Source organism: Myotis nattereri, assembly GCF_964212035.1.
Source record: "Myotis nattereri genome assembly, chromosome: 14".
Lineage (NCBI taxonomy): Eukaryota > Metazoa > Chordata > Mammalia > Chiroptera > Vespertilionidae > Myotis > Myotis nattereri.
Genome location: NC_138089.1, coordinates 16,541,485 through 16,569,021, shown reverse-complemented (window position 1 = coordinate 16,569,021; position 27,537 = coordinate 16,541,485). Strand labels below are relative to the sequence as shown.

The window sequence follows — 27,537 nt, the reverse complement described above, 5'->3', positions numbered from 1 at the left end:
ACAATGTTGTAATTATTATAGTAATTTCAGTTTGCAGGGATTTCAAAGCTTAACCAGAAAATCCGGCTGAATTTTCAACTCTAATCATTGAGGGGTCATGCTCAAGACTTATATCTATTATCTAATAATCAAATCAGAATTAAGCTTCTACTAGAATCCAGACTTTGAATTATATTAATTTTATTTTACTATATGTACATTGGTATAAAGAATGTGAAAAATATAAAAGTAAGGCTTATCTAGCAGAGCAATATAATTTTAGACAAGCTACCCTTTCTAAACCTCACCTTCTTCAGTTATAAGATTGAGATAATAGCACTTAAGTCATGTATTTTTTGTTATATTACATGAAACATGCATATAACATGCTAACTACCCTTAGTAGGGAGTAAAAGCTTATAAATATGCAATTAATATCTTCCCTCTTGAATAGCATTTAATAATTTGCAAAGTCCATTCACAATCCCTTATTCTCCCAGTGGTGACTGAGGCTCACAGATATAAAGTAATTAGTGGGTGGCAGAGCTGGGATAACCAGGCAGTGTGGGCTCACAGATGCATTCTTAATTACTGCCCTCCATTATGATGCAATTTCTCACTATTGCTTTTTTTTTAAAAAAAAAATATTCTATTGATTTTTTACAGAGAGGAAGGGAGAGGGATAGAGACCTAGAAACATCGATGAGAGAGAAACATCAATCAGATTCCTCCTGCACACTCCTCACTGGATATGTGCCCACAACCAAGATACATGTCCTTGACTGGAATCGAACCTGGGACCCCTGAGTCCACAGGCTGACGCTCTATCCACTGAGCCAAACTGGCTAGGGCCTCACTATTACTTTTAAGAATTAGTTTCAGGGAAGCCTTCTTCTGTTACAGGAAACTTCTATTTCTAAGCCAAATGATGGAAGTTATATGTATATGTATGTGTATGTGTATGTGTATGTGTATGTATATGTGTATATGTATATGTATACTAGAGGCCCAATGCACAAAATTCGTGCATATGTAGGGTCCCTAGGCCAGGCCAGCGACCAGGGCTGATCTGTGGGGCAACTGGCGGGTTGATCAGAGGCCCCCGCTGGCACCTGCCTTGGCTGGCCTGGGGCCTGTGGGCTGGGGGCAGCTCCTGCATTGAGCGTCTGCCCCCTGGTGTTCAGTGCACGTCATAGCGACCAGTTGTTCCACTGATCGTTCTGCTGTTTGGTCGATTTGCATATTGGGCTTTTATTATATAGAATGTATATGTATATGTATATGTATATGTATATGTGTATGTGTATACATATATATATATCTGGAGAACCTTGACTAGTACACTATGTAAAGGGTTTAGTGTTTGGAACACAGTAAAAACTCAAAAAAAGTTAGCTATAATGATGAAGACGACGATGATGATTTGTTGCCTAATATATTTACCTGCTCAAATTATTTGGCTAGCATTTGATTCAATCATTCGATCACTTAATCAACAAATACTTACTGAGCTCCTGACATGTAAAGCATTGAGCTAGGTGCTAGGGATACAACAATAAAGAGGATTCTGCAGTTTTTAAGCTCAAATTCCAGATTGGGAGAGAGCAATAAGCAAACAAGTAAACAAGAAAATATCAGGTAATGTTAAGTGCTGTGATGAAAATAAAAATAGGGTGATGTTATAGAGTGTCTTGGGAGTTATTGGAAGTCATTGATGATTCTATTCCCATGTTCACTATTAGTAAAAATGTATGTCAGCATAATTCATACCAATATAGCATAGATTATCTTATAGTATATTTCATTATTAAACCAATAAACAAATTTAATATTTAATTATATACTTTAAGATTTTATTTTGCCAATAATTCTGAATCCCCTTCCCATTACGTATTTTACATGCAAATATTGATATAAGTAAATAATATATTTTAATTTAATAACAATTCTTTGAATTTTCAAAAGACAGAAACGTGTACAGAAGAAATTAGAAATGTCTCATAATTGTAGCAATACACATCTGCTGACATAACAAATCATGACTATATTTAGAAAATTAAAATTCTCTAATAAAGATATAATATGAGAAATACAAGTCTTATCTTCCCTCCACTACCTCTACTAGTCTCTGTCCTAAAGGTAATTAAGTTTCTGGTGTTTCCTCAAAAATATATGCATATACCAGCATCCATAAGCACTCTCACTGGGGTCATATAGAAACAGCATTCTTTTTCTCCATTTTTGCTGATTGGCATGGCTTAGAGACCTTTCTAGACCATCATATGAAGACTGGTTCATCTATATACCTGCATACATAATATCTTATTGTGTACTTATTTAATCAATTCCCTATTATGCACAAATAGTTTGTCTCTAGGTTTTGTTATTATAAGCAATGCTGTAATAGACATCTATGGGAAAAATATAAAGGTTGGAATGAGTCAATCCTGCAAAATTAGCACAATCATCAAACTGATTAAATGTATTTTCATATTTAATATTATGTCTTACATATCAAAGTTTTTTGACATTTGGCAGAAATACCACAGAAAAATTAAAATTGACTCTATAAATGATTTGTGCTATTACAGACACTGGGTCGCTATCCATACTAACTTCCTTTTACATTTAAAAAATTTTTAATGAAGGAATGTGATCAATTATGCCTCATTTTTACTAAAGACAGAGAAAGAAGATATACATTTCAAATGTAAGAGGTGGCTGAGTTTACTCTGAATTAGGATCAAACATTGCAACTAGAAATTGTGGCATCTCTATAACCAATAATCCTAAAACAAGGTTTACCAAAAGTCTGAGTTTAGAAAAGAAGAAATAAAAAGAGTGTCTTGTTTTTCCCTGAAGTCAGAATCTTAATCCTTTTTTTTTTTTTTTAGGTTCTACTTCATGGTAGATTTTGTTACTTGACTCAAATTTTACTTTCATAATGTGGAATCCAAGCAGAAATTTTAATAAGAACCTCACCAATGCCAACAACAGTTAGATGATTATTTCCTGGTTTTGCTAGATGCATTAATTCACCTGTTTGCAGTTGTGCTAGGAGATAGGAATGCTTCTTATTTAAAAGGAGCAAAAATCCAGTGAGACTGCTGCTGTGGAAAGAAGGGCGCTTGAGAGGACTGCTTCCAAATTTTTAAGTAAATTACTAGTTTTGATTTGTGCTTAGTGGACTACCACATCTTATCATTAGTAGCTGAACGATCAACTTTAATAACCAGACCTGATTCTCTGGTTCAATTAAACTGTGGTCCCATTAATGAAAATAAGATAATCAGATCTCACAGTCATCTGCAGATTAACACTCATTAGCTAATGTGTAGCAGGAATGGAATTGACAAAGTGAACAAGTGAACAGTACCAATATGTGGTAACACTGGCTTTATGGAAATACAATTATTTTATTAATTTTGATCAAGTTATATGATATTTAATAAAATGTACTCTAAAACAGAAGTTTCAATGTTTCTTTTTAAAAAAATATTTGTATTGATTTCAGAGAGGAAGGGGGAGAGAGAAAGAGAGAAACATCAATAATGAGAATCATTGATTGGTTGCTTCCTGCACACCCACTACTGAGGGTAGAGCCCTGACCAGGAATTAAACTGTGAACGCCTGGTTCTGAGGTTGATATTCAACCACTGACCCACAGTGGCCAGGCCAGGTTCAATGTTTCCTTTTTTGCTTGGGTAAACATGCTGGAAAGCATCCATAGGAAACACCTACTTCTTCCTGCAGCAGCTTCATAAGGGATCTCTCAATATGTGCATTTATAATAAAATACAATTTACACGAGTACTGTACAGTCAATTACAAAAACACAGCCAGTTCTCATGCAATTCAAATCTCAGCAGGGGGAATCCATTTTTTTTTAGAAAGACACAAAAATACCTAGTTCAAATAAAGAAATGTCTCCTGGCTTTTCTGTGATTAAAAAGTCTGTCCTTAGGCACTATTCATAAGCTACATCTTTCAGATAAAATATCTTACACAGAGAACAAAATTATTATTATATTCATCTAATATCAAAGCCCACACATGTCAAAATTAGCAACTGAAAATTATTTATAGGTTCATGGCCTCTATTTCCCTTTTCATGCTCCTGTAATTTGCACTAAGTTCCTTAAGCATCTTTAGAACCATTAAAAAAAAGAAAATTATTTATAGAAAGAGAGCCACAAAGTTCAATATATGTTCTTGTAATCTTAGCTGGCATACATGTGCAATGAGATTTACTTAAGAGAAATAATAATAAGCTCTATGATTATAAATGAATATAAATATAATTGGGATTCACAGGGCAGAAGAAATATGCTATTAGATGATTATTAATATTTTGTACATGACTCAAATTAATTATTATGCATTGAGAGCCCATTTATGAAATTTGCAAAATATGAACTAACATCATCTTCTACAAGTTGGGATCAAATATGGCCTATGAAAAAGTTTCTGTTTAATTTTGACTTAATGATGCAATTAATATTTATTCAAATTCCTCTTTAATCTCAGGCATTATGTATCCTTGAACTTTAAATAAAAAAGACACTTAAAATATTTGATTATAGACTTATATATATTTTTAAAGACATAGTTAATTCTTAAAACATTGAGATAGAGAAAAGACAAATAGCATTTATAATCACAGAGAATTATCTGATAGGCTTTACAGCTTCATCATTTCTATTACTGAAAACTATGAGAGCCTATTAGATACACATAGTGTGTTTGTTTATCGAAAACACTCTTACTCATTTCATTCTGTGGCAAATCTTCCATTAAGATTGAATTTTAACCCAATGTGTTTAAAGTGGCTGTCTGGGTAGTGGGATCTTTTTCATCCTTTTATATCTTTTCTAAAGATCCTGTAATGAAAATGAATTGTATATATCTCTCTTTCTCCCCCAACCCATCTAAAGATAGTGCATATACTAAATGTACAAATTCTCACTACTTATGCCCTCATTGTTATCAAAAATTCTGCCCAAAGTTGGTAATCGTGGAAGCATATGATGGAGATATGGGGGTTCATTATATATTCTCTCTACTGTTCTGTACGCCAGTAATAGTAAAGGGCTTAAAAATGTAGTGCTTATTTACACATGGTCTTCTGCCAGGGTTTACACTGAAAAAGTTATAAGATCAATCCCAATTCTTTAGGAATATATCATTTAGGACATGTAGTGCTGATGATATATTAGAAATTCACTAGACTAAATGAACATAGGATAAGTACAGAGTAAGACTGAGTCCCTTTTTGCAGCTCATTCATGTCATCCTGGGTGTCTCCTTTTCCTATTTCTATGTTGACCTCTCAAACTTTGACCACTCTCCCTCCCCCACCTGTTATCTGAGAATCACAAAGTCCTAACAGTTTTCCCCTGCAGTTCCCCTCAAGGTCATTATGTCCCACTTTCACAGACACTTGACTGCAAAGACATTTTAGTTGTAATCCTTAATCTCTGGTCTCACTTGACTTACAAATTCATATTAAATCCTGACATCAACTTCAACTTCCTAAAAAGGAGTGATCATTTCTCTACGTTAGGAACACAAGGCACACTTTTTGTTCCCAAACACAGCTGTTCTGCCCACTCAGGCTGTTCCTCCCAGCAATCACTCAGGAACTCCTCCATGAAGTGTGCTGTGCCGTCTCTCACACCCACAAATCTTATATTTATTTACTCATTACAAACACCTATACAATAGTTTACTGAATACTTTCAAAATCCACTTCCTCCACAAGTGCCCTATGAGGACCATTTCACCCCCTCTGAATCACTCCAGTGTTTATGGGTGTCATCTAAACCACACGACCTTTGTGGGGATAAGTGACCCCGTGGTTCTCAACCCTGCACATTAGAATTGCTGGGGGAGCTTAAAAACATTCATCCCAGGCCAATTAAATCAGAATCTCTTAGAATGAAGCATAGATATTATAATAAAATTTTTTTATATCAGTTATTTTTAAAATATCTCAGGTGATTCTAAAACATAGGAGGTTGAGAACAACTCATCTAAATAATATTAGGCTTCTTGATTAGTAAAGCACTATTCATTCATTTGGTCAATAGCTATGGTAAGTACTGCAGGGGCAGAGAACTGGCATGCACTGGCATGTTTTGTTACGCTTACAAAAAATTTAGACTTTTGATAATATTTTAAAATTGGGAGATTTATCATAAACATTGGGATACCATTCTTGGGGGAAAAAAGGAGGAACTGTGAGACTGGGCCTGCATTCTAGCAAGGCAGTGCCGGGAGCCGGTCCATGCTTGCTGTTTCAAGGGACCTGGCATATATGGCATACTGTTCTTAATATGTTTGCTCACCTTCTTGGCACTATGTGTTTTAACCAAGGTCTCTGAGAAAGGTTGTTTCCCCAGGTAGGGATTTTCCCCTGAAGTTAGGGAGGGAATAAAACCTCTTAACTAAGTGCCAGGTGGGTAATTAATCACTTTAACTACGAACAATCATGCTTAAGCTACATAATCTTTACTCCCTGGAATGGAGATAAGAAACGCCCTAACCTTTGTAATAGAGATTGATAGGACTGAATCAACTGGTATAAATACAGATGTAACAAGACAGCAAGAGACAGAGAGAGAGACAGAACCTAGGCACAGAACCTACACAGAACGTTCTCTAGGGACAGAAGAACTTCGCTGGAGAGAACATGGCAAAAGATCCTGGACAGAAACTGGCCTCAGAACCTAGAGAAAGAACCTAGCGAGAGAACATGGCAAAAGATCCTGGACTGAACCTGACTATAGAACATGGCAAGAGAACCTGACTAGAACCTGGTGACTGAACCTAGCTAGAGAACCTGGACACAGAACCTGGCTGGAGATCCTAACCAGAACTTCGCTGGAGATCCAGACGAGAACTTGGCTGGAGAACCTGGAGAACCTAGCAAGAGAACATGGACACAGAACCTGGCTGGAGATCCTAGCCAGAACTTCGCTGGAGATCCAGACCAGAACTTGGCTGGAGATCCTGGCTAGAGATCCTGGCTAGGCTGCTGATCAACTGAACGCTGCCTCCTTGTCATTCCTTCTTCGCCGACTCCGTCCACACCTTTGGGGACCCCTGGACCCACTGGGGTTGAACCCCAGCAAGGCAGCACTTGGCCAGACTGAGCTGCAGTTTCCCCTTCTACAGCAACAATGAGCTTCTAGTTTGCTGCAGCCCTCACCACTCCCTACAGCTCCCTCAAAGGGGCTGAGTGTTATTCCCCACCAACTGTATCACTTGCATAGTAGTTAATGTTACTGCTTTAATAGTAGAGAACCATGTCTTTGATGCACTATTTCAACTCTCTTCCCTAATTCCCCTCCACTCCCAATAAGGCTCACTTTTGAAGTAGAAAATGTTTCTATGTGTTAAATATCCAAGCATCCAGGCCACTATTTATTTACGTTTTTTGACTGGCCTCTTTTGTAATTTGAGTCTGCAGCACCTGGCCCGGTAAATGGCACGTGCTGTGCTGTGTTAGAAGCTAGGGAAATAAAAGAATGAGGAAGTCATACTTTATTGGGGTATGCAGACATATGAAAAAGTATTGCAAAAAAGAAAGTAAGAAAAAGAAAAGGGAAAAGTCATGGAAAGAGGAGAACAATGCTTGTTAGAGTTAGGAAAGGCTGCATAGAAGAGGTGGCCTTTGAGTTGGGTAGAGAACAGTGGTTCCCAACATGGGGCACACACCCTACAGGAGGGCAATTTGATTTTTAAGGGGTCAATTCGAGAATGAGTTATTAACAGTGAATGTTTTGCATTTCTTATGGTTCTAGGGACCTCATATACAGTATATAAATACATATTGTGACATATTTATGCATTTCAGTTCTTTATTATATGTTTTGAAACTTTATTTGCTATTTTTTCATATCACTTCATATTATTATTTTTTAACAACATCTTAGTGATTTCTTCCTCAGTATTTCAACTGTCCTTTCATTCTTTTATTTTTTTCTTTCATGGATGCCATGTTCTTTGGAAGCTTGTTTAGACCAAGTTAATGGCCTTGTAGGCTTCCTCCACGTGAATAGGAGTTCATTTTTTGAATAAGAATTATATGTCACAGGGGGGCATCAGGATTTTAGAGATGCTTAGGTAGGGCATGGCCAAAAAAAGGTTGGGAGCCACTGGTGTAGAAAGGTAAATGGGAGTTTTTCCAAGCAGAAAGGCAAGCTTTGAAGCCAGTTTAGGCCAACGAAACAGCAATCCCCAAATATAAACATGTGAAAGCCCACAGAGTGATCAGGAGATCACACATGGGGAGTGAGGGAAAGGTGTCTGGAAAGAAAACTGTACTGTAGGCTTGGGATAGGAGAGGCTCGCTTTGTGTGCGTTCCCAAGGGTCTTTTCACATTGTTTTCTAAGAGAGTTGGAAAGGCATTTAATTTAAAAAGTCTTTAATTAGAGTGACAGGATCATATTTCTGTTTCTATTATCAGAAAGAGAGTTCTTACAGCAATGTGGAGATTAACTGGGAGGCTAAGATGAGTGACATTGGGGACCAGAACAATGAATGAAAAACAAGACAGAATAGACAGATTTAAGAGATGTTTAGGAGGTATAAATGGCAGCATGTAGGAAAAGGAGAGGAATAATTGAGGATGTTTTGATTTATTATGTAAAAATTCCAGGAAAATTTTAGTTGCTAAAAAGAAGTTTAAAATAATATTTCACTGACAAGAGTCAATGCTGAAGTGTAGTATTTAACTTCAAGCTACAAAGATTAATTGCAAGGTTGTTTTTTCCCTTTTCTTTTGGTCTTACAAATAATTATGCTTGTAATTTAGGTGCCTAAGTGCATACCTGATTCTGCTGAGCTTAGAGGATGACCTCCGAGTTTTATTACAGTTTGGCGGAGCTTGGCCATGTTTAGCAGCTGTGTGACTTGTGGAACATCTGCCGTCAGTTGGCAGCTCCGTGGAATAATGTCTGTAGGCTCATCTGTTGGAAAAGGTGCACCATATCCAGCTGGAAATAAAGACAAACATTCAATCCCCAAATGTAAGCCATTTCTGCCAAATGGACAGATCTTATAAATGAAACCAATTAAAGTAAATCATTTTAGAATATGATTTCGGATGCATTGTTCAACTTTACATCCTTGGCTTTCTCATCTATAAAATGAGCCTGATAATTTTACTGCTTATTTTCTAGGACTGTACAAGGATTAAACGAGAGAGTATGTAACATACGGAGTAGGTTCAGAGACTTGTGCAATAAGTAAGAGCATTCACTGGAAATAGCTTATATTTGTTTTTAATACTAGAATATACCTTGAGAGAAGTGCTACTTAGGTATACTTCATTGAAGGTTTCTGGGATTTCTCTGGCTTATTTATACGAGATCAGTAAGTACAATGACGTTACAATAGCTATTTATGAACAAATTAAAATTTTCACTTTTTATTTTGAAATAATTTTAGATCTATAGAAAAGTTATCAAAATAGTACAGAGTTCCTATATGCCCTTTACTCCCCTAATGTTAAGAAGAAAATAAAGAATAAATCTTATCTTTGAATATTTTCAAATGAAAAGTTATTATAATTAATATAGTATTTTTATTATAATTTGTATTTCTAATGAGATTTGATGTTGTTCACATATATTTATATGACTATGTAAATTTTAGTTTTAGTAAATTTTCTGATCATATTCTTAATCTATTTTACTATTACAACATTTTTCTCATTAATTTGTATGACCTTTTATATGGCAAAGATACTAAGCCTTGTCATATGTAGCAAATAGGAATTAAATTGCTCTTAGTATTAAAAAAAGCAATTTTACTACATGTATCAAAAGCCTTTAAAATGTACATGCCATTTTACTCAGGAATTTCACTTTATGAATCTATCCTAAAGTAAAAAAAATAAAAGACTCAGACAAAGGTCTATGTCAATATATGTTTATAATTTCTGAAAAATAAACAGCTTGGATTTCCAGTAGAGTCACAAGAAATTGTATTTATGAAGATGGCTTAATGATATGGGAAAGACTCAAGATAAAAAGTTAAATGCCCGGTGAGATGACTCAGTTGATTGGCATGTTATTCTGTACACTAAAAGGTTGCAGGTTCGATTCCTGGTCAGGGCACATACCTAGGTTGTGGGTTCGATTCCTGGTCAGGGTACATACCAGAGTGAGCAATCAATGTTTCTCTCATATCACCCCTTTTCTCTCTCCTTTCCCCTCTCTCTCAAATCAATAAAAACCTATCCTCAGGTGAAGATTTAAAAGAAGTTAAATGAAAATTATATATATATATATAACTCTGTCTCAAATCTAGAAAATCAATAAAGTGTATAAATGGCAAAAGGACAAGGAAATATACCAACATGTAAAATAAGTTTTGATGGTTAGCTTAGGTATAGTTTTTATTTTCTTCTTTATATAAATCTTAGAATATAGTGCAAAAATTTGTTTGTAAATATGTGAATGTGAGTAGTAAGAAAAATTCAACCAATCATCCCTCAAAAACCATGCTATGTAAGTGTAAACACTAACCACGTTAATGCAGGCAATCTGAATCTTACAGGAACGTGGTTGACATGCAAATCAGATTTCATATTAAAAGGCTCAAATCCTCTCAGTGTCACCTTCTCTTTCTATATATCTACTCTCTCTTTGTACCCAGAACTGTTTCACTACTTATTGGATTATTATTTGAGAAAAACTCTGCAGTATAAAACCACCAATAAAAGGAGAGATAAAAAACCTATTTGTTTATTAATTTAATATAAAGGCTAATCATTAAGACCATTTAATTTAGCAACTACTGACTCTCAAACTTTCTTTGAGACTTTATAGAGAATACATGGAAAGGGGCTTTAGTCTCATTTTTGTGAAACCACACTATGCCCTGGTGGTTGGATGTTCTGATAGACCTAAGTGGAAGTTAACTCATCTCCCCACCACCCACCTCACCACTAACCACCCCCACCATGTTCAAGTCCTAGGTCATTTCATTTTTTAGCATTTATAGCTTAATTTAAAAATAAGAATTCTGAAAAGAGCATAGATAATGCAATAAAAATGAAACAGTGCTATACTGTGAATAAATAGAGGGCATGGTCTGTCTGCATTCATTCATTTACTCATTCAACAAACACTTATTGAGCCTCTATTCTGTGCCAAACACTCTCATGCAGTGGCTGGGAATATAGTGATGACTCAGAGTGACTCTGTCCTGGCCTTCCTGAAGCTTACACCTAGCAGAGAATATGAAACTAATTATAGGTAAATAAATATTTAATTATAGTTCTGTTAAGTGCTCTGAAGGAAAAGTACAAGGTGTTATGAAAGAGGTAATGGGATATCTACCAGTATAGGGTGTCACTGAAAGTCTTGGATAAAGACACATTTAACCTGAGTCAAAGGATAAGTAGAAAATGGCCTGGTGAAATGGGATGGGAGTGGTCATTCAGATGAAGGGAACAGAGCCTTTGAAGACTGAAGGCAAAAGGACTCTGGTTCATTCTAGGAACTGAAAGAAAGACAATTCTGCCAAAGTGCTGCCAGCATGGGAGAGAATGGAGGGATAATCCCACTGTATATTTAGTGCTGCATCTGGTTCAAAGGGGATGCTCAGTAAGTGGTCATGGACCAAAGCCCCTTAGTAACAGCTGCCCCAGATGGAACACAGCTGCCCAGTCCTCTCTGGTTGTTCTGTGCCCAGCTACATCTTGAAAAGCAGGACTCCATACACATTTTATTGGGATATCACAACTTTCTCCCTACATGGCAAATAACAAATCAAGCCGGCAATCAGATATTATGGGGCCAGGGCCTGTCTGCATTGTCCTTCTGGAATAGATTGTGTTTCCAGACTGCTTGATTAATGTCTGAAAAATGACATAGTTGAGTTTAAACTGCTTTTGTTAAAATACTTTTAGATTTTAACAAATCTGAAAGAACATAATGTTGGCTGAAATGGTCAGCTCAGAATGACAAAATGGTACATGAAAGGGAAGGCTATGAGAAAGCTGCCAGATTTGCTCATGCAGTATCCAAACACAACCAGATGGTGGTTTTTTTGTTTTGTTTTGTTTTTTTTGATGTCTTTGCTCCCAGTTTAAGTCAATGTATCATTAGGATGTTTGAGTAACCTTGTAACTCTGTTTGCCATAAAGTCACCAGAAAATGAACCATTCTATAGGTGTTTAATAACTTTGATGAGTATCTTAACTAGCTTTAAAAATTAAGTCATCAATTTTAATACATATGTAAGTACTTTATACATTAAAAACCATCTCACTTGTAAAATAGGGAGATTTAGAAATCTGTTTTGGTCATAGTTTCTCCTAATTCATATAGTTTAAATAAGGAGTAATTTTATAGTAGTTCACTGGTCCCATATTCAATTATATTCATCTATTAATATGGGGATAGCCTGTAGTGTCTAGCACAGTGCCTTATTTATATAAAATCTCACCTCTCTGAAACACCTGGGAGAGAAAAGCAGAAAACACAAAAGTCTCTAACTGCCAAAATATTTGTGTTAGTTTGTTCAGCCTGTTACATCAGAATATGGTAGGCTGAGTGGCTTATAAGCAACAGAAATTAATTCCTCACATTCTGGAGGCTGAGAAGTCCAAGATCAAGGGACCAGCAGATTGGTGTCTGGGGAGTGTCCTATGCCTGATTCAGAGATGACCATCTTCTTGCTATACCTTCACATGGCAGACAGGGTGAGGGAGATCTCTGGAGCCTCATTTATAAGGGCACTAATCCTATTGAGGGCTCCACCCTCATGACCTAATCACTGACAAAAGGCCCTACCTCCAAATACTGTCACTTTGGGGATTAAGTGTCAACATATGAATTTTAGGGGTTATAAACAGTCTATGAAAATATTGATACAAAGTCAGTATAGTTTTTGTTTGTTCATTCATTCACTTACGATATAACTGTTAGATTTTTCTCTAGGCCTGGCATGGATTCAAATCCCAGCCTTTATGAAGTCTACTGTATACTGGGGAAGATATTATGCATTATACTATAGGGGCTAACAGTAACAGGAGCAAGGGGTCCTGAGTTCACATTCTAGCTCCACCACCTATTAACTGTGTGGCTTTGGCAGAGTAGTTTACCTTGTTGTGTCCGACTCTCCTTATCTCTAAACCATGGATATAAAAATACTTACCTCATATGGTTATTGTGATGATTAAATGTGTTAATATATATAAGGGGCTAAGAATAGTCCCTGTTTACATAAGTGTTTATTATTAACTAGAGTCCCGATGCATGAAATTTGTGTAAGGGGCTTAAGCCCTCGCAGACCCTCGCAGCCTTGGTCAGCCCTCACAGCCCAGGCTTCGTCTGGAAGGTCGTCCAGACGGTTGTTCTGCTATTTGGTCTAATTAGCATATTAGCTCTATTATATAGGATAAGAGACAAATACTTATGTAAAATTTTTCATTACAATGTTGACAAAATCACCACATCTTAGTATGTGATAAAAGGTCTTGATATTTAAAGGGATAAATAAACCTGGATTATAACCAAAACTTAGCTATCCTGAGTGAATCATACCCTTAGAGTTTTTAAAGAACTAATTTATTGAGGAGAAATTCACATTCACATAAAATTAAGCATTTTAAAGTGAATGATTCAGTGACATTTAGCAAACTCACAATGGTGGGCAACCACCAACTCTATATACCTCCAAAACATTTCTATCATTCCAAAGTAAAATCCCACACCCACTAACCAGCTACTGCCATGCCCTCCAGCCCTCAGTCCCTGACAACCACAAATCTGAATTCTATCTCTACAGATTTATCTACTCTGGACATTTGGTTTCTGCATGTATACTACATACCACATTTTGTTTATCCAATCATCGTTTAATAAACATTTGGGTTGTTTCCACATTCTGGCTATTACAAATAATGCTGCTATTAACATATATGTACATGTATCTGTTTACCCTTCTTTTTAGTATATACCGTGCAGTGGAATTGCAGGGTCATATGGTAATTTATGCTTATGTTTTTTAGGAACTACAGCAACTGTTTTCACAGCAAGTGAACCATTTTGTGTTCCCATTAGCAATGTGCAAGGATTCCAGTTTCTCCATACCATTGCCAACACTTATTTTCCATTAAAAATCACTATAGTCATCCCAGTGAGTGTAAAGAGGTGTCTCATTGTGGTTTTAATTTGCATTTCCTTAATGACTAATGATGTCAAGCATTTTTTCATGTGTTTGTCAGTCATTTATATATCTCCTTTGGAAAAATGTTTATTCAAGTCCTTTGACCATATTTTAATTGGGTTGTGTGTCTTGTTTTTGAATTATTAGAGTCAGTTACATATTCCAGATACCAGATTACATCAGAATATACATTCCCTGTATGTAGAACCAGAATATATATCCTATCTTGCAAATATTTTTCTCCCACTTTGTAGCCTTTTCAATTTGATAGCTTCCTTTGATGCACTAAAGTTTTTAACTTTTAAAGTCCAATTTATCTATTTAAAAATGTTTGTTGCTGTGCTTTTGGTATCAGTCATATTTATGAATCCTTGGCCAAACTGAAGATCCTGAAGATTTAGCTCTACTTTTTTCCTATTAGTTCTTATACAGGGGGAGGGGAAGCAAAAGTAGATTTACAATTGTGAGTACGTGAAACACAGAGTTTATTCTTGTATTATTCTTGATTAATTATTGTATTATTGAATTACAACTGTAGACCTACTTTTGCCCACTCTCATACTTAGGTCACTGATCCATTTTGAATTAATTTTTACATGTGGTGTGAGGTAGGGGTCCAGCCTCATTCTTTTACATGTGGTTGTTCAATTGCCCCAGACCCACTGTTGAAGAGACTGTTTTCTCCACATTGAATGTTCTTGGCATCCTTACCAAAATCACATGTATGGGTTCATTTCTGGGCTCAATTCTATCCCATTGGTCTATATGTCTATCCTAATTATATTATAATGTTTTGATTACTGTAACTCTCAGGTAAATTTTGAAATTTGAAAGTGTGAATGCTCCAACTTTTTCAAGATTATTTTTGGCAATTTGAGTCCCTTTGAAGTTCTTCATGAATTTGAAGATCAGCTTTTCCATTTCTGCAAAAAAGGCGACTGAAATTTTGAGGGGATGGTATTGAATCTTTAGATCCCTTTAGGTAGTACTGACATTTTCACAAAATTGTCTTGCAATCCATAAACATGGAATGTCTTTCCATTTATATGGATTATCTTTAATTTATTTTAGCAATGTTTTACAGTTTTCAGTGAAGTTTTTTCACCCCCTTGTTTAAACTTATTCCTCAATATTTAGTTATTTTGGATGCTGTTATAAATAGAACTGTTATCCTTAGAGTTTTTGAGATATGAAGTTCTATCATAAATATTTTATAATATTTAATTATAAAATTGATATTTTAATTGAATAATTGTGTCTGGATATACAGATATTCATGACCCATATTTGTGGGATCTATTATTGGCTGCTGGGCACCTCTGCAATGCTGAGATTTTATCCCCTTTCTTGTCCTACAGTAGTTTGTTAGGCAAGGGCATTTTGAGTTCAGTTCTCCTGTAGGAAGGATTGGGAATGAAGCTTTAAACTGATGAGATTGGGTCTGATGTGCACTCACCTGACCTGGAGATAAAGAGAGAGGTAGGAAAACACTCAACAATGTTAATTATTAAAAACACTAAACCATTCTAGTTATTAAGAAAAGTAAACTGTACTGTTGGGGAAGGAAGAGTCAGTCAGAGGCTTGGCCTCGAGTTTCACCTGTGACCTCAACAACACAAGATGTCTCATAACTAATGGGCCTGGTTTTCCTCCCATGTGTAATTAAGACATTGGATTAGATGACCTCTAAGACTCTTCTCGGCTCATTGAGTCTGTTAATGCAAGACATCAGTGATTCTAGTTTTTTCTGTGGCCTTTGAAGGGATAATTTTCTTCACATTGCTTGACACGCAATAAAAGTTTATTGAATACAGACAGTAAATGAATAACTGAATGAACAAACAATTAGCCAACCCTACTTCATTAATTCATCAAACATTTATGACAGGTTACTGGTGTCAGGTCATGTGGGAGAGATAAAAATATGGAGACCCAACCCATTCCCTCAAGGGTCTCTCAGAATGAAATTATACTTTTAATCATTCTCTTCTTGCATCTCTAAACACAGAACACAAACTTCCCAGTACTGATACTTCAGAAAGAATATTGAATTGGGGAGTCAGGAGACCTGTAAAGTCATTATTGCATAGCATACATCTATGCTTAATGGACAATCACTTGCTCTTTCCTGTCTTCTCTCCTCTTTCTCTTATCTATCTACACATATTCTGTTTTGTTTTGTTTTTAAATGCAGAACAATGCAAGTTAGTCAATAATTCAGTCATGCAAATACCTAAAAATGCCACTCCATGCCCCCTCAGGAACCATAAAAGTAATAAACTAAGTTAAATCAGCTGCTTTAATACTTGTCCAGCATAAGTCATTCCTCCGGGAAAGTGAAAAATTAGTTAATTGCTATTTTAAGGTTCCAGTAATTCACTTTCCATTATATTCACTATATAAACAGAACAACAAAGGATTAGGCAGCACTTTCAAGCTTGAGTGAGTTTAAAATGGTAGAAGTTTATGGGGGGAAAAATGGGACATATGTAATACTTTCAACAATAAATATTTTTTTAAATGGTAGAAGTTTAAATAAACCAAAGGAAAACACAGTACTGAGCTCAAACAAGCATTTAATACAATATTTACTTATTGAATCCCAGAATGGAATGCAAGAAACAGGTAAAAAATCTCCCTGTTGTAAAAGTCTCAACACTATGACTAACTAATCTGTCTCTGCAGAAGAAAAGGACTCTTCCTTCAGACAGAAAGACAAAGAGATATCCATTATTAATTGTAATATAGACACCATAAACACAGCTGGTCACCACATCCTGGCATTCTTATTTCATGACATTTTTTGTATCTTTCCTTTTTAAATTTCCTCTTCCTCCTATCCTCCCATGAGAGGCAGTACACTGTATAAATAGGAGCATAAACTCAAGTTCTACTGCCAATGTTCAAATCCTGCTTCTATTAGTTCTATAGCTGTGTGACTTTGGGCACATTATCTGACCTCTCTACACCTTAGCTTCCCTATTGTAAAATGAGGGTAATAGTAACAACCGCTCCATAGGGTTGTTGTGAGCATTTAATTAAGTCCAAATATATTACGTGCTTACAACAGCCACTGCTGCCACCACCACCACCACCACCACCACCACCAACACTGTTATCACTTCTGCTCCCAATCACTTCTGCTCCCATGTGTAATTAAGACATTGGATTAGATGACCTCTAAGACTCTTCTCTGCTCATTGAGTCTGTTAATGCAAGACATCAGTGATTCTAGTTTTTTCTGACCAGGGACACTCACTGTACCCCATACTATGTTATCCTTTGCCCTCTTTTATCTAATTGTTCTCAGAATGAACTTTTGTAGTATTAACTTTTCTAGTGTCTATAATTCCACAGTGAACTCTGAGGGCAGGAACTTTGTTCTTCATCTTTGTCACCCAAAATCTGTAGCCTAGTGATGCAACATTATATTACATCATACCTCTCACCCCTGTCATGAACCATACTGAACTCCCTGTTCTTCTGACACATTAGATCCACTCATGATGTCATATTAACACATGCCCTTTGCTCCCCTCTACCTGGCTCCCAACCCACCCCAGGCTATCTCTTCTAAATCTTCTGGCATTTACTTCTATATTCTATATAATAAAAGGGTAATATGCAAATTGACCTTAACGGCAGAATGACCAGAACGACTGCTGGACCAATCACTATGAGGTGCACTGACCACCTCTTGATCCCTTTCCCCCGCAGGCAGGCTCCAATCACCTGATGGCCACCTGCGGCGGGGGCGGGGCTGGCCAGCGGGTGGGAACAGCCCACCTCTCAGTCCCTTCTCCCCCACTGTTAGGCACCGATCACCCGATGGTGATGGAGTATGGGGAACCAGGGATGGGTGGTGGCAGGGGGCGGGGCTGGCTGCAGGCAGCTGGGGAAGATGGCCCTGATCACAGGCCAGGCCTAGGGACCGTACCTGTGCATGAATTTCGTGTGCAGGGCCTCTATAAATAGTAGCCTTATACTAACATTTCTGCAGTTAACAATTTTAGATAATATCTCTGACTTCCTATTTTGGAAAAAAGATTCAGCATTGTTAAACCAGCACCCCACCTTCCTTTGCCACATCCTCCAAATATGATTTTTTCATAATTTTGGGATGTTATTAGTGTTTTACATTATTAGGATTATGTAAAAAAGCTGTGCTAATACACACCTATTAGAATGAAAAAACCCAAAACACTGACAATACCAAATGCAGGCAAGGATATGGAGCAACAGGAATTCTCATTCAATGCTGCTGGGAATGCAAAATGGTACAGCCACTTTGGAAGACACTTTGGCAGTTTCTTATGGAACTAAACATACTCTTACCATACAAACCGGCAACTGTGTTATTCGGTAATTACCCAAATGAGTTGAAATTTTATGTCCACACAAAAATCTGCACAAGAATATTTATAGCAGCTTCATTCTTAGTTGCCAAAACTTGGAAGCAGCCAATATGTCCTTCAGTAAAAGACTGGATAAATAAATTGTGGTGCATCCAGACAATGTGGGTGGTTATTATTCAGTGCTAAAATAAAACAAGCTATAAAGCCAAAAAAAACAAAAAAAACCCAAAAAAACAACAACAAACATGCAGGAATCTTAAATGCATATTACTAAGTGAAAGAAGTCGACCTGAAAGCTACATGATGCATGGTCCCAAATACGTGACATTCTGAAAAAGGCAGAACTATGGAGACAGTGAAAAGATCCATGGTTGCCAGACAGTAGCTGGGAGGGAGGGTGAATAGGAAGAACACAGAAGGCTTTCAGGGCAGTGAAAGTATTCTGAATGATATGATAGGGGTGCATACATGTAATCACTCAAAGTTCTGATGTAAACTATGGGCTTCAGGTGATAATGATGTGTTAATGTATGCTCAACAACTGTAACAAAGACACCACTTTGGTATGGGCGGTCATAGTTCAGGTGATTGTGGAAGTGTGGGCAAAAGGAGCATATTGAAACTCTCCGCACTTGCCACGCAATTTTGCTGTGAATCTAGAACTTCTTAAAAAAAAAGTCTATTAAAGAAAAAGTTTAATAGACTGAGTCACACAACAGACTATGATTCCATTGCTTTCACTGTATGGCGTTTTGTTTTCCTTGGAGTTGATCACTGCTTTGTCATCGAGTTTCTACATTCATAACAGTAATTCTTCCCAGACCCCTCACTAGCACTGTAAAATCACAGCAGCATCAGTATTCCTCAATATTTTCAGTTGTGTGATTTTATTTTCCAGGTTCAAACACATCATATTCTATCAGATACATACTTTTCCTGGAGACTTTCCTTCTAAAACCTCAATTTTTCTGCTAAAATCTGGACTGACTTCTCTGGATGTACTGCACATGTGTGTCATCCTTTGAATTCCTTTAACCATAACTACAGAAATTCCCTTTGCTTTTTTCCTGCATGAAATCCTCTGTTTCTTGGGTCTCATACATGCCCTTTTCTTAATTAACTTCTTAATTTTTCTGGAGAGTATCTTCCAGATCTTTTCTGAGAAGGCATATAAATAAATAAATTTTTGAAATCTTGCATGTCTGCAAATATCTTTTTTCTGTACTCATTTAATTGATAAACTGAATGGGTACAGAATTCTAAGCTGAATATCATTTTTCTTTAGACAATTGAAGGTATAGTTCCAAGGTCTTCTATCATATAATGTTACTGTATGAAGTCAGATATCATACATCATTCTTATTCCTAATACTTTGTATGTAACTTAAATTTTAAAACAATTCTAGAAGTTTAAAAGATATTCTCTTTTTACCTCCTGCTCTCAAATTACACAATGATAAGTCTTTTTTGTTTTAATGAGCTAAGTCAATTTGAGAACACCTGGCCTTCAATTTTGGGAAATCTTATATTTCATCTGTTCTGTTTTCTTTAGTCTCTCATCTTAGAATCTTATTGCTCTGATGGTCGACCTCTTGGACTAACTTCTAATATTTTAAACATTTCCATCTTATTTTTAGCCTTTTGGGCTTCTTTTTTATTTTATATTTTTTGGTTCTATATCTCTAGAGGAGGACAATACAGTAAGAGTCTCATAATATCTCTGTTTCTGTCCAGTATTTACTTAAAATTTACCAAATATATATACCAAGAGATAAGACCAAGAGAAAAACAGGCAACCGAAACAGATCTACAGGAGAGCCAGATACTGAAATTATGAACCAGGGCATTTAAAATAATTTTGGTTAATATATTTAAGAAATTAGATGAGAACAGAGAAAATTTCAGCTGAGGAATAGAAACTATAAAAATAATCTAATAACATTCTAGACTCAAAAAACATAACTAAAATTAATAATGCTGAAGTATGATCCTGGCCAGTATTGCTCAGTTGGTTGGGCATTGTCCCATGTGCCAAGGGATTGCCAATTCGATTCCAGGTCAGGGCACATAGATGTTTCCTCTCTCCCCCTCCCTTCCTCTCTCACTCTAAAAAAAAAAAAAAATCAATACGAAAATAATAAGAAAAAATAGAATGCTGAAGTACATATCCATTTAGCTCCTCAAAAAATACCCAAAGAAACACACACACAGATCCCCCAAGAGAAATGTAGAATGATTACAGCAGCATTATTTGAAATAGCCTAAAATGAATTAATTGTGCTATACTCCACAATGGAATACTATACAGTACTGAAAATCAGCAGCAACACAGATGAATCTCACGAACACAATGTTTTCAGAAAGGATGTATACATGAAAGAATATGTATTACATGATTCCATTTATATAAAGTTGAAATTAATCTTTGATGTGAGAAGTTATGATAGAGTTACCTCTGGGAGAAGAAGGAGGGTGATTATTGGGAGGGGAGAAGAGCAGGGCTTCTAGGATGCTTGTAGTGCTATATTTTTTAAATCTGAGTGGTAGTTTCAAAAATGTATTCACTTTGTGGTAATTCCTCAAGCTGAACACTTGACTTGTGAATATTTCTATATGCATATAAAAGTTATAATAAAAATATAATAAACTTGAATAAAATATTTATGGAAATAAAGCAGGAACAGATTATTCTCATTTTATAGATGCAGTATCTTTTCTTAACTCTGAGAAAAACATATACCTATTTTCTAACTTACCGATTTCTTTCTATTAGTTTTGGTGTTGGCCTACCATGATCCTGATCTACCTGTCTGTGTTCAAACACTTACTGGTTTAGTTTCCCAACAATAAATCTCTGTTGCCTGGTTATTTGGAGATGCAGAGGAGACCTGGGGTCCTATAGCAACCTATGTAGAATTTTAACCAATCTCCATGTAGAATTTTAGGCACAACCTTTCCCCCCTGCCTTTGGCAGTATCAAGGATTGCCAATTCCTGAGCTCCTCTGAGGTTCTACGTTATGGATTTCATTGGCAAACCTCTGTAAACCCCAAAGTGTCAGCTTTCTCTGCTCTTCTAAGTCAGTGGTCAGTTCTCAATCTCACAAGATTTATGAACATCTCTTCTCTGTTGTTACCTCCTATTCATCCTGGTGAGCTTACACCTATTTTATTCTTTTTAAAAAATATATTTTTTTATTGATTTCAGAGAGGAAGGGGGAGAGAGAGAGAGAGAGAGAGAGAGAGAGAGAGAGAGAGAGAGAGAGAAATATCAATGATGAGAGAGACTCATTGATCACTGCCTCTTGCATACCCCCTACTGGGCCTCGAGCCCACAATCCAGGCATATGCCCTTGTCTGGAATTGAACTCGGGACCCTTCAGTCTGCAGGCTGATGCTCTATCCACTGAGTCAAACTGGTTAGGGCCTTATTTTATTCTTATATTAATTTTAGTGGCCTGGAGGAAGGGTTAGTTAGATAAAAATATGTATTTAATCTGACAAGTTTTGATTCAATTTTTTCCTGACATTTATTTAAAAAAATACAGGGGGTGAGGGTGAGGGCAGGACTGGAGGTTGGGGGGGACAATGAGGGGATAAGGACACATTTGTAATACCTTAATCAATAAAGAAAAAAATATTAATCAAATTATGATTGACCTCTTAGAATGCACATGTATTTCTATAAATTTTGAGGTTTCATATTAGGTGTGTGCTATTTTTAAAAAAATGAAACCTTTTACTTTTTCATATAGATTTTAAGTGGTGCATAAGATGAGTGGCCATACTTCCTGGCTGTGATTTCACTGGGGAGCTGCTGTCAATGCTGTGTTTTATTATCAAATAAAATTTATGGGCACAGTGTCCTGCTCCACAGAGTGAAAAAAACAGGATTTCTCAGACACTCATTCGGATGGAGCCCAAGTCTACTAGTAAAGTCTACATATACACTTCTAAGAAGTCACCTTTGGTATCTTATGTGCAGCCCTGTTTCCTGGGTTTATAGAATAATTGATTTTGTTAAAAATAACCCCAGATGAAAATCAAGAGGAAGCATCAGTATTCTCTCAATATTTTCAGTTGTGTAAGACTAACTTAGGAGGAGAGTTTGTGCTGCTTTATGAATTCTAGATGGCTCAGTTACCTCTGGAGTATATTCATCAATCACAGAAAAATAATGAATGAATATATTTCCAGTCCCTCTAGAAATATTATGAGGAATAATTTAACCATCTTTCTATTTTGACATGATCATTAGAAAATTAATATGTTAATATAATTTCTTCCAAATGACTTCGAAAAATGTAAACACAGTTATAAGATAGTATAGTGGACACGTGTAGAGCATTTTGGATGTCCAATATCTTTTAAACCTTCCTAATTTGGTGGCTGCTACATAAGTCCTCTCTCTCTAGTCAGGACTCAGACATTTGCTTTGTCAGCTCATTCTTGTGGGATGTGACCTCAGTTCTACAAACCAGATACAGCCATGTCAGTCTTTGTTCAGCAGAGAAACATGAAGAAGAAATCTGCTTTGGTGAGTGAGAGTGGCAGGGAAGAAGATAGCCAATTTTTAGGAGCAGTAGTAACAGGAATTTTAGAACCTAGAGCCTAGCATTATGGTGTGAATTATGTTCTTGCCCAGTGGCAGTAGCTACTGGGGTCATCCTTGGAACAGTCTTCTGGCAGGGGCTGGGTGTGTACTTGGCTGTAGTTTCTAAACCTGACTCTCTGGATCTCCTTGAGATTCTATGAACCAGGTAATTTTTTAAAATAAATTCTTTTTCTTTTTCAGCTACCTAGAGAGAATTCTGTTGCTTACAACTAAAATCCATGACTAATTCAGATGGTAGGTACAACCTTAAACAAAAAAATATAACCACAAAAATAAAAAATATATCTTTATAACATTCAGCTACAGTAAAAATAAACATGTGATCCAAAGTAAAGAATGCCATATGCTACAACATGGATGAACCATGAAAACTTATGCTAAGTGAAATAAACCAATTACAGAGAAACAGTTACTATATAATTCTACTTATATGACGTATCTAAAATAGTCAAAGTCATGGAATCAAAGAGTTACCAGGGTTTGGGGAAGGGGGAAGTTGGGAGTTATTAATCAATGGGCATAGAGTTTCAGGAGAGATGAATAAGCTCTACAGGTTTGCTGTACAACATTGCACCCATAGTCAACAATTACATACTGTATACTTAAAATTTATTAAAAGGATAGATCTCATGTTAAGTATTCTTTCCACAATAAAATAAAATTTAAAAACGCTACCATGGACTTATACTCTCCAAAGACATGTGTAATGTTAAAAGCATATTGGAGAATTTAAAAATCTTGATAGCAATTTGAACATACCATCTTTATCAGCAGTGTCTTGAGGCTTGGATTTTAAAGTGAAGATCTTCCGCAGCTTACAGTTAGCTGAGACAATAATTCCATCCAATGACTGGAAAACTGCTCCCTTGAATATTTCACTGGTAAATGCCACCAAGTCAATGCATAGGTTGCACCACTAAAATAAAGGGGAAAAATAAGTACTTTCTATAATCACATAAATGAACAGGCCATCTTGGAAAAGCCCAGAGAGTTGAGGCAATTATCTGGATCAACCAGTCCCATACCAATTTTCCCCTTTAGGTAAATATATCTGTTTTGGCTTCAATTTTCTGAAGAACTGCCGTGATTTCTCCCAAGAAATGAACATAATCTAAAGTATCCACTGGTCCTCTGACTACAGATTGCCCATTGTGAGACAAGGCTTTGACAACTCTGGGAAAGAACTCTGGATTTGTAGGCAGGGTGCCAGTGGGAAGCTAACTGCCGGTGCATTAGACCACTTAAATCTTGAAAATCAGGGATAAGGAGCCAATTGCTCCTTCAAGGGGACTAATTTGAGCCCAATTAGCCAGCCACTTACATTTGCTTAAAAAAAAAAAAAAGCATGGGTGAAATTAAAAGCTGGGTTTAAAATGTGGCCAGGGCTGTCTACTAATAACTAATTAAGCTATTGTATAGAAATAGATTCTTTTAAAGAATTTGTAATTATGCCTGGTATATGCCAGTTTTTAAAGTGCTCTTGGCAGGGGCTAATTTTTGCCTATTAAACAATTAGACCTCTTAATACTTCATCAAATTAATTCTTTAAGTCAGTGGTTCTCAACCTTCCTAATGCCGCGACCCTTTAATACAGTTCCTCATGTTGTGGTGACCTCCAACCATAAAATTATTTTCGTTGCTACTTCATAACTGTAATTTTGCTACTGTTATGAATTATAATGTAAATATCTAATATGCAAAATGTATTTTCATTGTTACAAACTGAACATAAAGCTTAGTGATTAATCACAAAAACAATATATAATTATATATTCAATATGTGTTTTCCAATGGCCTTAGGCGACCCCTGTGAAAGGGTCGTTCGACCCCCAAAGGGGTTGCAACCCACAGTTGAGAACCGATGCTTTAAGTGATCTGACTGAGTTAAAGAAAAGGAGAAGATAATCATTTAGTAAGAAATTAAGACTGCAGAATAAAAGCAGGAAAAATAATTTTTGAAATTAAAACAAAAGCAGTATTTATAATTATGCTGCTTTTAAAATAGCAGCCTCTTCCATTATTTGTTCAGAAGCACAATTTACATAGGTTCATTTTACTAAGCCATAAAATCAAAAGCTATATTCATTGATAAAGAAAATAAAATGTTATTTCTTAAGGCAAATTCTATTTAGGAATAATTTTAATATGGAGAGGTTGTTTCCAGAGTAGAAAAGGAGAAGAGATTACAACAAATTATTGATTAAATAAATGAAAATGATTTTCTTTGTAGATATCTCAAAAAAAAATTACGTTCTCAGGCCATGGGTATGCTCTGGTCTTTTTGGGGAAAGGGAGTCTGGAGTAATAATAGGTCGGAGGTAGGGCTGAGTGTGATGTAATAATGAGAATGGTGAGCTCTGGGGAGGTGTAATAAGTGGGATGGTGAGCTCTGGGGAGGTGTGGGAAATAATGTGCGATGGGCCAGTGAGGCCAGGTTCTGGAGGAGCTGGAAGATCAGGAAGAGAACCTTGGGCTCCAGAGGGTAAAGTGTTATGACAAAAGCAAAATATGACAAAGCAGAATATTGGGAAGTTTGCACTAACGATTATGCAGAGCTGTTTTGCAGTAATACAGGGGTTATGGGGGAAGGCTGAGGTAGAGTGAAGGCAGACAGAGGCACAGAAAGACTAGTTTCTGCCAGTCACTTAAGCATAAAGAGGAGGGTCTGCTTAGAAGGTTAGCATAGGAGTAGAATGTAAGGGACAAATCCATAGGCATGCCACAGGTGAAACCCCATGCCGTGGTAACATACAGGTTATAGGGATGAAGGTCTTCAGGTTTCCAAATATGCAGTAGTAATTATTAACATTATTATTACATTAGCAATATTATCATTGTTGGTCCTTATTCCTAAAAGACTTAAATTAACATTATGCCCAATTCCAATCATTCATCTGGTCTGTCCCATCAGTAATTGCATTCATCCACCCTTTCCCACAGGTGCTAAACACTTATCAGGTGCTATAGCAGTGATGGCGAACCTATGACACGCATGTCAGAGGTGACACGCGAACTCATTTTTTTGGTTCATTTTTCTTTGTTAAATGGCATTTAAATATATAAAATAAATATCAAAAATATAAGTCTTTGTTTTACTATGGTTGCAAATATCAAATAATTTCTATATGTGACACAGCACCAGAGTTAAGTTAGGGTTTTTCAAAATGCTGACATGCCGAGCTCAAAAGGTTCGCCATCACCGTGCTAGAGTCCCAGCGGTTCTCAACCTGTGGCTCGCGACCCCTTGGCGCGACTCTTTAGGGGTCGAACTACCCTTTCACAGGGGTCGCCTAAGACCGTTGGAAAACACATATTGAATATATACTTACATATTGTTTTTGTGATTAATCACTATGCTTTAATTATGTTCAATTTGTAACAATGAAAATACATTCTGCATATCAGATATTTACATTATGATTCATAACAGTAGCAAAATTACAGTTATGAAGTAGCAACGAAAATAATTTTATGGTTGGGGGTCACCATAAACATGAACTGTATTAAAGGGTCGCGGCATTAGGAAGGTTGAGAACCACTAGACACTGGGCTTGGCCCCAGGGATGCAGCAAGGAATAAGACAGTCCTTCCAGTCTGGGAAGGGGGGCAGATATTTGGAATCTATGATATACAGTTAGTATAGAGGGGGCTCAAGGTAGTAGGATGGAAAGGTTTAGAAAAGGCTTTTAAAGAACATTTAAAAAATTATATCACGATAGTATGTGCATATATAAACAAAAAAGCATATATATGTATATATAATTTTATACAAAAATTTTATACAAAATGAAGTACTGGTCATCTCTCCATTTCTCTTGTCATACTGTCAACTCTTAACTTTCTTCTCTCTGTATTTTTATATAACACATCCTGCTTCATCAATTTTAGGTATTATCTACTGACTTCCTATTGTGGTAGATAAGACTTAACTCACTTACACATACTACATCCCCCACTTTATCCTCCCTAGATAAGTATCTCATGCTTTCTTTTTTCCTCAAAATCCATTCTCCGTGTTTTCCTTGTGACTATGTAAATATTGTGTACAAATGAGCCAAGTGATGCTCTATGATTACCTTTTCTCACACATCTTTGTATTTCTAGAGTTAACAGCTGCTGTTTTAATTATCTGCTTTATTTTCTTTGAAGCTAAGTTTTCCTACATCTGGGAAACACTTGTAGATGACTTCTGAGTTTGGTGTGAACAGTGAGTTTCCAGACCCAGGGAGGTGTGCAAATATAGTGGGCATTTCCCGTCTTCCTTGCTAAGATGAACTCTCCCGTTGGCTGCACCAGAACACCCCCCATCAGACCCCACCAGTTCTGGTTGGGAATTGGTGTCCCCCTCCTTCTGAGTCTCAGAAAACCAGGCCCTTTACCAATACATACTTTTCTTATCCAT

The 27,537-nt window shown here is 36.4% G+C and overlaps 2 protein-coding genes across 2 annotated transcripts in view; both read right to left on the bottom strand.

Annotated features, from left to right (window-relative positions):
• The window catches only part of LOC308530127 (protein CFAP20DC-like), a gene marked incomplete at its 5' end in the record, with an annotated part of 119,378 nt that extends 102,061 nt beyond the window's left edge, over positions 1-17,317 (bottom strand). The window contains 2 exons of the mRNA XM_081106608.1: positions 8,815-8,979; positions 17,233-17,317. Of these exons, the coding sequence (XP_080962734.1) occupies positions 8,815-8,979; positions 17,233-17,317 (250 nt within the window). The remainder of the gene's footprint in view (positions 1-8,814; positions 8,980-17,232) is intronic.
• A 6,527-nt stretch (positions 17,318-23,844) lies between these two features.
• LOC308529434 (protein CFAP20DC-like) overlaps positions 23,845-27,537 on the bottom strand; it is a gene marked incomplete at both ends in the record, with an annotated part of 96,384 nt that continues 92,691 nt past the window's right edge. The window contains one exon of the mRNA XM_081105539.1: positions 23,845-24,051. Coding sequence (XP_080961665.1) covers positions 23,845-24,051 — 207 coding nt within the window. The remainder of the gene's footprint in view (positions 24,052-27,537) is intronic.